This window comes from Harpia harpyja, chromosome 2 (assembly GCF_026419915.1).
Source record: "Harpia harpyja isolate bHarHar1 chromosome 2, bHarHar1 primary haplotype, whole genome shotgun sequence".
In the NCBI taxonomy this organism is placed as follows: Eukaryota; Metazoa; Chordata; class Aves; order Accipitriformes; family Accipitridae; genus Harpia; species Harpia harpyja.
In genome coordinates this window covers 59,527,640-59,542,097 of record NC_068941.1, presented here as the reverse complement: position 1 = coordinate 59,542,097, position 14,458 = coordinate 59,527,640, and the positions used below count along the sequence as shown (strand labels likewise).

The window sequence follows — 14,458 nt, the reverse complement described above, 5'->3', positions numbered from 1 at the left end:
GCTAGTTTTCTGTCTTGAAAGAAAGAGGTCTTTGTTTGATTTACAGCAGTATGAAAAAATAAATACTGTTCGCTCGTCCTGGTCCACCACTGTGCTTTCTCTCTAGGACATGTAAAGCAATCACCTAGGAAAACCACCATTTTCTACAGACATATTTCCATTGGCTTTCTGGATATTGATTTTACTTTGTCTTCTGTGGTGCAGTCAATGAAACCCTTCTTGGTAGGAAGCCAGCGCTTGGCAGTGAGTGTTTGGAAGATTGGCTCCTCGCTGATAACAGTTCTTCAGATGTTATTTTCCTGACTTTTTATCACTAAAGCACACAAGAGAGATACCAGGATTTTAGTCAGATCCTTTCAAAACTCAGTGGTTAAAGTAGATGCAATGACTATTTTACCCTGGGCAATCAGCCTCCCCTGCAGAGAGTTTGGCAAACCCCTCGTGGCGTCATCAAGCTTTCACTATATACATCCATGTTTCTATTTTAGCTAGCAATGTTCAAAGTATGCAAGGAATTAAGGTTGGCTCAAACTTACGTTGTATGTGTGCTGTCAATACTGGACTTCAGCTTGCATAAATCTACTGGCTTCAGTGAGGTTACACCAATTTGTCATTTGATTGAATGGTGTTAGGAACTGAACCTGATGTATTTATTCAGAGCTGAGATCTGGGTGATTTAGGACAACGAGGGCTGCTCTGCCGTAAGGAAGGCAAAAAAGCCAAATAAATGCATACAAAAAATTAGGTGATTGTAAATAAAGAAAAACACGATAAGTGTACCTGCTTGGTGTTGTGGGAATGAGTAAACGTTCTCTTGCCCAGAAGCGTGAAATTGTACTTGTGTGAAACCTTGCTTCCAGCACTGACGTGTGAGGATATGCTGGTGATGGGACTCTAGCATGCTTAAGTCAGATGCATGATGCAACTAAATCCAGTTCAAATAGATTTTGAGTACGGATGATGGTGAATCCTTGGTACATTATTCTATCTTTCACAGCAAGGAAGTGTTGCTCTGGGTCTTGATGAGATTAACGGATCACTGAGGAAAGATCAAAGCTCTGGGTTTTGAAAGAATAGCCAAATGAAAAATGCAAATTTAGTTAAGTCCTTGTGTTTTTAAACTGCAACAGTAGATTGAGGCACTCAGCTCTTACTGATTTCTGTGGCAGCCCAACCAAGACAGCAAATTCAAAGTAGCACTTTGGAAATGCCATCACTTGTACTTACACCAGTATAGCCGTGGGGCTTCAGTTCTCACTTACACACACAGCTCTGCAACAGTGCAAGTCCACTTCAGCAGAGCTTCTACAGACTGGTGTACAAGAGATGAGCTAGCTTTGTTTTTTTTCTCCTTCTGTGCTGCATCACTTGCACTGAATAGTCTGGAAAAACAACACAAAAGGGGGAGAGATCTGTCTTTTCAGAGAGAAAAAGCAGAAGGAAACTTGGCAGACAGTGGGGTAACATTGTCTTGTGGATCTTGGGAGGCTAGAAGTCAGATCAATAAGGCAGACCATGGTAAGTCTTTAAAGATTTACAGCGAGTTACTTTATCAGAAAAAATTTCAGGATATAAATGTGATAAAAATGAGTAAGGAGGCTGAAACCGAGGGACTTCTTTGATATCCAAGAGTCTGTTATCAGTGGGAGACAGATACATAAACACATGGCAATTATTGCTAATTGAAGAATCAGGCAAAATGCCTTGTCTTTGCTGGAACGTTGTCAGCTGAATTTCCGAAGTAGTTCGTACATGTTTTTGAGGCTGGTAGTCTGTAAGTCTTCTAATCCTGCTTCTGAGACCCTTAGGTTTGATTCGAGTATCAAATACTTTTTGCATTGCAAAGGCATGCTATCTGCTCCACACGTTGTAGGAGGAAAGCAGGACTAGTTCAGAAACACTCCTTGGCATGATATAAGCATTTAACTCTCATATGGCACTGGCATAGTTGTAGTAACTAGATGGACCTATGGGCTTTCCTATCTCAGCATCAGGAACTGGATACCAGAGGGTGAATAGAAACTCTCCAGAACCTTTGAAAAGTAGTCCCTATCTTGGCACATCATCTTTTATTTTACTCCTCGGTCTGTGTTTCAGATTAAAGGCTCTTCCATGCAGTCTTTTTTAAATCTAAATTGGCTTTGGGCCAAATCCAGTTACTATTAAAGTCACCAACAAAATGTCCATTGATTTCAATGGGAGCAGGGGTTGTAGGAGCTTCTCCTCTGGAAATTACCTAGCAGGCTGCTTGAGGGTTTTAAGTAGAAATGTCGTTAGATGGCACAAAAATTACATAGATGCTTATTGCTATTGTTGCCTCTTCAGGACTGATGCCTTAGGATTATGTGTTTGAAAGCGGAAATTATCGCATATGATCTATGATTCTCCACAGTGTTGGGGAGAAGAGATGCTCTGCGAGTGGCAGTGCTGGCCTGCAGTCTGTCATGGATTTACTCCATTAGAAGATTTCAGCATATGTTTTAAATAGCATGCCTCTCGATCAAGGGAATTCTTGCTAAATAAGCAATAAACACTATTGTATTACATTGTATTCACTAAGCTATATATATACATATGTACAATGGCAAAACAAAAATACCACTCAGGATTGTACTAGTTGTAATAAAAGTAGCTTCAAAATATGCTTTTTCTCCCATAAAAGCTGCTTGCAGCTATAAGGTCAGAGCTTACTGCATAAAGCCATTGCATCCTCAGGGATGCCTGTGAGGGTACTGCCTCTGTGCAGGGGTGTTCCTGTGGGCTCAGTCCTGGGTGCTGCAGTGGGCATCGGAGCTGCTTGCAGGCTGTTTGCAAGGGCGACGCGCCAGGACTTGGCTCCTTACGCTGTCAGTAGAGAGAAGGGGTTATGGTGCCTTAGCTGCATTCCCCATGCCGGTGATGTGTCTGTGGCCCCACGTACCTTGTGGGAGGTAGTGGCCTGACCCTCAATGGGCTGCGGGTGGGAGCCGGGGTCCCCAGGCTGTTTCTCTCCATGGCATCGTGCAGAGTGCTGGGAAGCTGAGCTAGGGCACTGCAGGAGAGGGGTCCTGCAACCTCTCATACTGTTGTCAGTCCATTAACTGGCTCTCTCTTGCCTTCTCCTTTCTGTTTCAGTTGTTGGTAGCTATGGGTACTTCCCCACGGACGTTCCTGATCCTGGGATGTTTTCTCACAGGTAATGTTCCTCAGTTCTCTAAGCCTCTCCGCCCCTATTCCTTTGTAAATTTGTATTTAATCTTGCTTTCATTGTGCCCACAATAACAAATGCCAAATTGTTGCCAGCTGGCTACAGACTATTTTTCTGCCCTTCCCTTCGGTAGGCTAAGACCAGACCTACGGAGAAGGCAGTACTTTTGCTAGCCTGTGCCAGCCACTTTGGCACCCCTACAGCTGCTATAACCTCCCCCCCCTCCCCGGTTTCTCTGCCTTGCGCAGGGAAAGTGAGCCTGCCTACCTCCAGCTGTCCCAGCCCTGCCCCACTGGGGTTTCTCCAGCAGTGTGGTGCAGGCGAGGCTGCCTGTGTGGGCTCCCCGCATCCTCCCACGCCGCACCACCAAACCGCCCTCGCCGGGGCTGCCTGCCGAGCCTCCCGACATCTGCCGAGAGAATGGTGCTGGGAGGGGAGGGCAGGGTTTGCCACAGGGCGCCAAATATAGAAAGGGCCTGTAAACTGAGATAACACGTGCAGGAGTGAGAAACTGGTTTCAAAGAGAGTCTGGATTCCTGCTGCCGGTTTATTGCACAGAGCCCACTTTCACGCCGTGGGCCTAAGTGCTTGTTTATCGTGGACTACCCTATCTGTTTTGTACGGGTCATTCGATAGACTGAAACAACATGTCTGTTTCCCTGGTGAATTCCCTATTTTTTTAGGGTGTGGCTCCGCTAATTTTGCTTCTGGGAGTTGGACCTGCACCAGCCCACCTACAAATTACCTAGGCTTGCAAATCTGAGCCTGTAAGTGGAGATTGCATCTGAAAACCAGTGCCATCTACAACATCTAGTTCAGTGAATTACAGTTTTATTTGGCTATAAACCTTCTGTACATTTTGGCTAGAGGTAGATGCACAAATTTTCGGTGTAAGCCCCTGCTCCGGCCTTTTGCAGAAATAGAAGCCAGATGTAAAACACAGGTGTTGGTTTTGGGAAGTGGTTTCTAACTTTCGGTTATGAGCTTACTCGAAGGCTGACAGAACTGCTGGTTTCCTGACCATTGCTGGAAGGAGCTGTAAGATGCCCATGACCCAGCAGCCAGGGTGTGGGATCCACTGGTCTGCAGCAGAGCCGAGCCCACATTTGGGGCTGGGAAGCTGAGGTGTGCGCTGGGAGCCATCTCTAACTTCACATCTGTCTTTCACCTCTTGATTTGACAAACAGAAGTCGGCAAGCAAACACTTTGCATTTCAAAGGGAAGCCGTTTGCCATCCATTGGGCAAAGCTCTGGCTTTTAACAAGGGCAGATTTCCTGGGACATCAGCATGTCTGAAATGATCAGAAAAATAGCTGCTCTGGATCCACTCTGCTTGCTTTCACATCTCCATGCTAAGGCTGTTCTGTGTGTTCACATGCTATTTATTCATGTCTTTTTGCAGGACCGTTCCTAACATTCTGCCAGCTTCCTCTGCCGACTATTGTTCCCAATAGGAATGAAATGGTGGTACAGCTGAATTCCAATTTCACGCTCAAATGCTCTGGAGACAGCGAAGTGAGCTGGCAGTACCCAGTGACCGAGGGAAGCCACAGGATAGACATTAGACATGAAGAAAACAACAGTGGCCTCTTCGTGACGGTGCTCGAAGTAGGAAATGCCTCAGCCGCTCATACGGGCTCATATGTTTGCTATTATAATCACACTCAAGTGGAGGATGGGGAAGTGGAAGGGAAGGACATCTACATCTATGTGCCTGGTAAGTGGGGGATGCCACAGTGTACCTGGAGGTTTGGATGGGAGAGCTGAACTCTGAATGTTCAGAAGAGGAGTATTGCTGGTGGCAATTTGCTGTCAGAAGAAGATAAATGACCCCAGGGCCATTTCCTAACGTGCAAATCAAGACCAGCCCCTGTGAGTCTACGGATATGTTCCTCTTTCTTTCTATCGGTTTTCAGTTTTTTGGTAAGAGTTTTAGTTCTCAAGAAGAGGGATGAATTTGCAACTTCAGAGCTGAGGTCTTCTGACCACCAGGGGCTAGGTAGTAGTCCTTGGTGGCCAGGTCAGCTTGGCTGTGGGAGCATGTCCAGCCTTCGGGTTTGCCTGGCCCCCAGGTGGGCGTTAACGTCAATGGCAGTCCTTTCAGGGGTGACTTGCGTGGGTGGTTTGGGACGTGTACTGACCAAACCAGTGCCATGTCTGACACTAAAGCAGTTGCCAGATGAGGAAGGCCGTACCTCGTTCTTAACTAGGATTAGGCTTGAACTGAGAACTGGAAAAAGCTTGTGTTTGCATAGGGCCTGGGAAGTATAAAGCAACAGAGATGTCTTGGAGGTGGCTGTCACAAGGGAGAGTGAAATGAGAAGTGTTGTTGCTGGCCAGTCTGATGCAAGATTAAAAATATGGTGCTACCATGCAGTGCTCTGTAATTTTCAAAGCAAACACAGCCTTCCCAGGTCCTGTGCTGCCTTTCTCTTTAGTGGTGGAAAACTTGTTGGACCCAGAAGAAATGGCATCCCTTCTTTTTGGAAGTACCTATCCCCAGCTTTGTCCTCCCACCCCCTTGTTCCAACTGGAAGTCTGTTTAAAGGCTTTCCACGCTATCCATGGGATGAAGATCTTTATTGTCATAGCTGAGATAGGCACCAGCAGCTGAGCGACAACCGACTGCCTTTGTAAAGCCCTGTCTAGATGTTTCCTTGGCATTGGCTGGGGCTCAGGGAATGAGTGACACAACTACAGGGCCAGGAAAGATCAAGCCAGTAGATTTGCAGTAAATATTTTGAACAGGAAACAAAAGAGAGAAGAAGAGATTGCAAATCATCCTGCAAAACTGCAGTATGTTGTGAAGGAGATGACGTCTGCCACTGCAAGGAAGACTGTGGAAGGGGAAAAAAGTCAAGAAGCAATAACAGGACTTGTTTTAAAGGCTGTTTTGCAGTGGCATTAAGTTTCTGCACTTCACGATGTGTGATTCAAGGACAGTGATTCTTCCAAGGCTTTTTCTCCATTTCCCACAACAAATGTAAAGTGTTTACATTCATTCTTGAAGCAGGATGTTTCAGCAGAGGCTGCAGGCTTTGGCACGTGTATCTCAATTTCTAAACAGCTCTAACCAAATCACCAGAAGATGTTGTTGGTGTTAAGCAGTCTTGTAACTCACTCAGTGAAGGAATATAAAGGCAAGAGATGGAAGATTTCTTCAAGAGGGCTTTTTGGTTTGGTTTTTAAAAGCCTCTAGACATCAGCCTACCAGATTTGCAGGGCAGAGACACCCTGTAATTTTTTCCACTCACTAACCATCAAGCTGTCATAAATGCAGAAACATATCCTTTTCTCCAAATTATAGAGAGTGTTTCTGTTTCCACTATAAACTTTGTCTTTACAATTGTTTTTCCTGCAATGAATTAGGAGGGCAATGGGTGGCAGCAACCCACTTTAGCCAAGGAGGATTACATTGAGACTTCACACAATATCCTATTTTCACTAACAGCACACAGAAAACCAAACTAGGTGAATCCTGTTTCTGTTTTAAATTACAGTGGGAAAATGAATACATGAAGTTGGCAGCATCTTTGGGATGGAGCGCTGTGTTTGGAATATTGCTACAAAGAGCCTGCCAGTGCAGCAGAAAGTCTATTGTTGGAGGGATTTGGATTTCTATTTATTAAATTTTATTATAAAGCTTTGCACAGAAGCTTCAGGCTAGCAGGGATTATTTGTTTATTGCAAATGGCCAAATGGAGATAATTTGAGGGCTATGCTTTTTAAATTGGCTATATTATGCAATTGTGTTTTAAACTCAGACTTTGGATTGGAAAGTTGGCATATATTTTGTTGACTTCAAAAGAAATAAAACTACCAGGTGTTTGTTTGCTTTTTTTCTGGTTGAATACCATATTTTGAAAACCACATGCTGTGACCATAATTAACTGTGTCTCATAACTGTAGTGTTGGACATGTTAGAAATGCATGAAGATAAGTACCTTGAACTATTTTTGATGAAATGTGGCTTTAATGGTGTTCAACATAAACAACATGAAACTGATTTCTACTTTTTAACATGGAAAGTGTTTGGATTTTTTTTTTATTCTCTGCTTATATATTGGTTAGGAGACAGCTACTATTACCAAAGGGAAAAAAACTATCTAACTGAAGAAGACGAGTGATTTGTGCCAATAAAAGGCAGGATCTTTAATAATGTTTTTATGCAGTGAATGTTGCACCTAAGTGCAAAATCTTGTGTCATAAAAATAGAATGTTTAAGTCCAAATTCTTCCCTGAGATCTTTGCTGTACATATATTTTGATAGAGTTGTCTATGATAAAGTAAATTCAGCTTTACTTTAGTCCTCAGCAATTGCATGAATGTTTTCACACCCAGAAGTGATTTTCTTGCTTTTTGTCACTAGATATTCCTACAGTGGGGGCAAAAAGATATGTCAGAACCAGGTCTAAGGGGATTAATAATACTTAGCATTTTTTGGGGGGAGGGATCATTTGTATATTTCAATCTGCATCCTGAATTGTCACAAAGGAGCCCAAGCCCTTTCCTATTTTGTGCTTAGGTCAAATGTCTCACTACAATGTCAGATCAAATAGCAAAACTGAGATACCGCATGCAATTACCATGCCCTACCTGCAATCTCTGAAAAAGTGGGGTAATGAACTGTACTAGAAGTGGTCGTTGATATCCAATTCTTGTACAAGAAAGTGTAAAATTAACTCTTGTTTTTTACAGACCCAGACATGCCTTTTGTTCCTTCTATACCAGAAGACCAGTTCATCCTAGTAGAAGAAGGTGATCCCACCGTTATCCCTTGTCGGACAAGTGACCCAAATGCTCAAGTGACTTTAATTAACAGTTTAGACAAGGCTGTCTATGCTTTCTATGACAGCAAACAAGGCTTCATAGGGAATTTCCCTGCGGGCTCATATACATGCAAAACAATGGTTAAAGGCGTGGAGTTCAAGTCCGATGAATTCCTCATCTATATTTTGAGAGGTATTTGGTTTTGTTCATTTAAAAAAAAAAAAAAAGTAATAATGTTCAGCCCCGTTCTTCCCTCACACTGTAAGAGCCATATTAGCACAGCATCACAGGGTTATGTCAGATACTTCTCCAACGATGAGCTCCTTGCTCCTCTGACAGCATTGCCAGGTACTTAGTTGCTAGTTTACTTAGCGGTTGTGTAAAATTTTGATGAGAATAAAGTGTCCTTAACTTTATCTCCTCTCCCAAATGGTTGCAAGAAAAGTCTTCCATAATCCATGTATTTTCATCCTGTTTGCTGAAATGTAACTTAAAAGACTGGTGTTTCCCAGTCGCTTTGAATCACAGGACTTTGGGTAGTCTGAAAAACAGCATGATTCAAATATTTTGAAAGCAAGGTTTTTATTGGCCAGTGAGGGGTTCTCAAAGACAGTCACTGATTAGCAAAACGGGAAATTGATTTTATACCGAGTGCCTTTTTACAGGGGCATTTGAGATAGGAACTTCTAACTGAAATTTTATGCATGGATAATTTCTTTGTGGGATTGAACTCAATGCCCATACACTTCATGCTTTAAATACAAATTGTTTATACCAGTATAAATCAGCAGCACTTTCCCTGACTTTTCCAGGTTATTCCTCAGTAGAGGAAGTGAAATGGAAATCTCCCCCTGAAATTGCACCATGTGAAATTGCATACTTTTAAAACCTAAATCTGCTGTCTCTCTTCTCTTAGCTACTTCACAGCTGCCGGTTGAAATTGAAGCTCTTAAAACTGTCTACAAAACAGGCGAGACCATCGTAGTAACTTGTGTGGTCTTTGACAATGAGGTGGTTAATCTACAGTGGAATTATCCTGGGAAAGTGGTAAATATCTCTCTTTTTTTGTTGTTTTATTTTCTTTTGTTCTGTTTGAATGTTGGTAGTTACTTATTGGGGAAGAAGGTGGGGTTGTAAAATATTCTTCTCTTCTCTGAATAAGGACAGCTGAGGAGAGAAAACAAAGTAATTTCTTTTACTTTTAGGTTACCACAAAAGAAAGTCAGTCCCAAAAGTTAGAGTTTGCGTTAGTAAGTATGCAAAGCATGAGAGGAAGGAGGGGTAGACTGGGAGTCCATCCTCTGAGGGAGGAATGCTGTCTCTCAAGTCTTGTGCTGGTTCAAAAAAAGAAATGTTGTGGAAATAGAAAGATCTAGGAATGTGTTGAACACATAGAGCTCTGCTGCTGAAGGTCTGAACTTCTAAAATGGCTTTCTTAAACCCTGGGTTCTTGGTCATAATAAAGGACGATGAAGAATCAAGTCCATAGTCTTAATTGTTTTTCCTTATGCAGTTGTAAATTAAAATGACTCTTACAGTCAGTGTAATTACTCACTAATGAGAACCATCTAGTAAGAAAACCTTAAAACTTTTGGAGAACCTTGGAAATTTTCAAACTGGCGTAACATCCTTCCGCAGTGAAAATTTTTATTCAGTGAAACTTGATCAGAGCCAGTCCCGGTCAATGGAGAATTTCACAGTATCTCATGTTAAAAGTCTGGTCACTGCAGGAATGGGGTAGTTGAAGTGTACCTAGTTGTGACCCCAAATCCCACTTTTTATTTAAGTAAGTTAAGAGCACAAGAAGAAAAATTATTTGAGAAGGTTTTGTTCTATTTTCCATGTTACACATCATAATCTCTGCTATATGCCACCTGTCAAAACTAGCCCCAGCATAGTTTTTGTTCCAGCCTCTCAAGATAACATGATCTACCATTCTCACCATCCTTCTACTCGCAGGAGTCTTCTCCTTGCCAATAAATTATTCTTGTTTTGAGAACAGGCAGAACATAGAATCTAGCAACTGGTTACTTTTTGTCTGGTGGAGGGGATAAAAATTCACCCTACTTCATGGGTAGGAACTGAACAAGGAAAAGTTAAGTTGCTTTTGTGTCTGAGGAGAAGGTAGCGCATAAGCAGTAAAATGCTCTTTCAGGCTGGTCACCCAAATTTTGAACGGTATTTGTTTTGAGTGAACAAAATATGAGCTCTCAACCTCCTCATCCTTCTGTGCCTGCCCCCAAAAGGGTGTATTTGTATAGACACTTTTTGTGCCTGTGGCTGAAAAATACGTCCCTGACTGAGTAAACAAGTCTTCTCCCATACAGGGTTTAGATGGTTGCTCTCACTCCAGTGGCATCATAGATCCTCAATGGTGTGCTTTCAGCTCAGTTACTTAAGTAAGTTTTTTTTTCCTTCTCCAAACTACAGAAAGAAAAAGGTCTGATAAAACTTGATGATATCAAAGTCCCATCGCAGAAGCTGGTTTACACCTTGACCATTCCTGAGGCATCAGTGAAAGACACAGGGGATTATGAATGTACTGCTCGGCATGCAACCAAGGAGGTTAAGGAAAATAAGAAAGTAGTCATTACAGTTCATGGTATAGTCTGATTTTAGTGTCCAAAAATTATTAACACGTTGGAAAACACCATTCTGGAAAAGTGCTGCACAGCATTGTTTACACAAGGCTTTTTCATTTACAGACAAAGGCTTTGTTCACCTGGAGCCTCAATTTAGCCCTCTGGAAGCTGTCAATCTGCACGAAGTCAAAAACTTTGTCGTCGACGTGCAGGCATACCCAGCACCAAAAATGTACTGGTTGAAGGATAATGTAACTCTGATTGAAAATCTTACTGAGATTGTTACTAGTTCCAACAGAGTCCAGGAAACAAGGTAAAAATATTCTTCTGACTCTTGCTCTGCCATGTTGACTTGAGTTTCTCCCCCAGAAACCTGGGCACTGCTCCTTCTCTCTCTTTCCACCTCAGTTTGTTGCTTCTTCCTCAGTGGCATTTAAAAATCATTTTTTTTGTTTTCTACTCTAAAGGGCGATGCCTAATCTGCCTCTTCTTATTCTCTTCATAACATCAACCTCTCCAAACCATAGAAATCTTGGTTTCTGAGCACTAAGCCTCTTCAGTCCCTCCAACATGTCTCCATACCAATAATTTCTGGCTATTTCCAGTAATATTAAGGGCTTCGTCAGATCCCTGCAGAATATAACTACGCCCACTTGTTTCTCAGCTGTATGTTGGTAGTTATTTACCACTCGAGTAGTGACTTTGGTTAAAAGCATGCTAGAAATGCTAAATGTCACTACATTATAATTGCTACATACCCAGATTACATGTTGCACCAAAGCGAATTTTTTTTATGCCTGCTTTAAAAATACAAACAAAACCTCTCATTTCTGCAGGTTTCAGAGTATATTAAAATTGATCCGGGCCAAGGAAGAAGACAGCGGATATTATACTTTGGTTGCTGAAAATGAAGATGAGATTAAAAGATACACCTTCTCCTTGCTAATACAAGGTAAGGAGCCCCAAAGCCTTGCCCACCAGAACTGATGGCACATGGCAAAGATTTGATCCACTTAGACATTGGATTGCCTGGAGTACGGAGATAAGAAGGGTGTGAACCAGGGTGTCCAGAGGAGTGCATGCCTGCCGAGTCCTTGGAGCTCTCCTACCCTGATCCTGGCTTTCACTTCTGCACTGGCCTTGAGCCAAAAAGAAACTTTATCCTCCCGCCTAAGTTATTCCAGCTGACAGCGGGGACGATAGCTCATTTAGTATGACATGAGGACGTGGCATAACCGCAGCACTTCCTTTTCATGGCTCTAGCCTAGGATCCGCTCTATTCTACGGGAGATAAGGACCTCCTGGGCAAGTCTGGGTCTCTAGCTGTTGCTAAGCTGTTGGCCAAACACCACCGACAAAACACCTGCTTTATTTGAAATTTCAGGCTGGTTTTTTTGTAGACCCTGACGAATACTTTAACAAACTCCTGACTCCTTCCCAGTTCCAGCCCTGATCTTAGACCTCGTGGACGATCACCACGGCTCTGCGGGTGGGCAGACGGTGAGGTGCTTGGCGGAGGGGACCCCGCTTCCTGATGTGGAATGGCTGGTTTGCAAGGACATTAAAAAGTAAGAGGAGCGGGCGCTTTCTTACCTAAATTATGACTTATCAAGTCCTTGATTAGCTTAACACTATTAGTTACCATACTGCATTTTCCTCATCAAGGGCCAGTAAGCTCTAGATAATATTTTCCTTTTTAGAGGCACGTTGCTCATATTTCAAGGGAGGTTGTCAGTACCCTTCCTATTGCATCCTGCAGGAGAAGACACAATGCATCAATTCAGGAGGTTTCTCTCATAAAAGCTTTGTGTTCAATAAGTGAACTCAGCAGATTTCACAGTCCCGGTTTGAGTCAGGATCTCGAGAAGCAACTGTCCCTCCATTCAGGGAGTTCTTATCATTTCACAGATAGCTCAGTCTGCTTCATTAATACTCTTTTGTGCCTCTAAATTTTCATTTGTAATTATTTCCCTCCTAATTATAATTTTTTCCTTCAAAGTATTTTAGACACGTGGATTATTTATTCCCATTTTTGCTAGTTCTAGACTGGTTCTTTCTGTGGCTACTGGGAGGCTAGTTTTTCCCTGAGAGGTTATCTATCCACCAGGGAGAGGGAGACCATGCATGGAAGAAGGCTAGGAGCCCTGGGCACCTCCCAGCTGTGTTCTGCTCTCATTGTGCTAAAACCTCTTACTGCCTGGTGGGATGATTGTCCTCCTAGCACTGCCCCAGCGAGCCTTGTACAGCACTAAAGATTCAGGGAGAAATAGAGATCCATCCAGTACTGTAGCTCTATGGGATATATAGTGACACCAAGGTCTATCTATGCTGGACCTGCTGGGCTGCATTGTCAGGCCCTCAAAGTGGCAGCAGTAATGAGGATCAGAAGGCAAATTATTCTGAGGGAAGAAAGATGCAGGCTTTTCACAGAGGTGGTCTTAAGCATTTCTGGTCTTTAAAAGGATCATTGTCAGAAGAAAGTTGTAGGGAAAGGTGATTCTTGTTCTGTTCACTCTTCTTTATCCATACCTATGCCCAACGCCCATTCCCCCTGTTATTCTCCTCTGCAGGTGCAGCAATGACACCTCATGGACACTTTTGACTAACAATATCTCTGATATACACATGGAAGCCCACCTGGATGAGAAAAACATGGTGGAAAGCCAGGTGACCTTCCAGAAGGTAGAGGAAACCCTGGCTGTGCGATGTGTGGCAAGGAATGACCTTGGTGCTGTTACTCGGGAACTGAAGCTTGTGGCTCCCAGTGAGTTTGCTTTGTATTTCCGTGAAATTACAGCAGCCAGTTTGACCCCTCTCCAACACACCTCAGTTCAGTCTTAATAGATAAAAATATGAATTGCTGCAGATAAAAATAAATGAAAGTGGATTTTTTTCCACCCTGGAACATCTGAGAATGAGGCATTCTACGGGTCTTTATGTTGCATCTGTTTTTCACTTACTATGTGGTTCCATGATTCATTTTATCATTTTATGGCCACTGGCTATGGGGTGTTCTTCTAGACAATCTCTGCATTTGGTTTTGAAACAGGAAGGCAGAGCAGCTCTGGGCTTGGAAAGACTTCACAGTCACCAGCCTCAGGATCTGCTCCTGCCGCATCTGCAGGACACGGGAACTGCGATGGTAGGGGAGGTGGGTGTCTTATGTGTGCGTCGTGTTCCTCGTAGCTCAGGAGGAAAATGTGGTCTGTCTTTTTACTCCACAGCCTTGCGATCAGAACTAACAGTGGCTGCTGCAGTCTTAGTGCTGTTAGTGATTGTGATAATTTCACTGATTGTCCTGGTCATCATATGGAAACAGGTAATGTAGAAAAGTATTTCAGTTTTGATGCTGAGCCCTGCTGGTTTTTGATCTGGTCTGAAGTCAGGCACAGGACTAATGGTTGGTTTTGCATTCAATGTGCTTTACAGAAGCCGAGGTATGAGATAAGATGGAGAGTCATTGAGTCTATCAGCCCTGATGGCCACGAATACATTTATGTGGACCCGATGCAACTGCCTTATGACTCCAGATGGGAGTTTCCTCGAGACGGGTTAGTGCTTGGTAAGTTTCCTCTAAGGGACTAATCTCATTCTTCTCTGGGGAGAAGGATGATTAAGGACAACTCTGAGGTCTCTGCTACCAGGATTTGCAATGTAAGTTATGGCCATGAAGTCCAGAGCCTCAGTTCTCCTTCCGCATCCTCTTCTTCTCCTGCAGTGGTGTCAGCCTTGAGCTCCTTGCATTACACCTCTGTTCCAGCTCTCCTCCACATGCCCCGCGTGCAGTGCCCACCTCCACGTAGCTTAGGGGGCCGCTCCCAGCATTGAATGCCCTCTACAACACTCACTTCTGCTAAGGCACCCGTAAGAAGTGCATCAGCATTTTTTATTTGCAAGACATTTATATACTTAAGTGCAG

At 43.2% G+C, this 14,458-nt stretch overlaps 1 protein-coding gene across 1 annotated transcript in view; it reads left to right on the top strand.

Annotated features, from left to right (window-relative positions):
- Positions 1-14,458, top strand: part of PDGFRA (platelet derived growth factor receptor alpha) — a 35,384-nt gene that overhangs the window by 4,466 nt on the left and 16,460 nt on the right. Inside the window, exons 2-12 of the mRNA XM_052780050.1 lie at positions 3,115-3,175; positions 4,590-4,904; positions 7,886-8,149; positions 8,874-9,004; positions 10,388-10,559; positions 10,663-10,852; positions 11,376-11,491; positions 11,981-12,107; positions 13,110-13,303; positions 13,764-13,858; positions 13,969-14,101. Coding sequence (XP_052636010.1) covers positions 3,127-3,175; positions 4,590-4,904; positions 7,886-8,149; positions 8,874-9,004; positions 10,388-10,559; positions 10,663-10,852; positions 11,376-11,491; positions 11,981-12,107; positions 13,110-13,303; positions 13,764-13,858; positions 13,969-14,101 — 1,786 coding nt within the window. The 5' untranslated portion in view covers positions 3,115-3,126. The remainder of the gene's footprint in view (positions 1-3,114; positions 3,176-4,589; positions 4,905-7,885; positions 8,150-8,873; positions 9,005-10,387; positions 10,560-10,662; positions 10,853-11,375; positions 11,492-11,980; positions 12,108-13,109; positions 13,304-13,763; positions 13,859-13,968; positions 14,102-14,458) is intronic.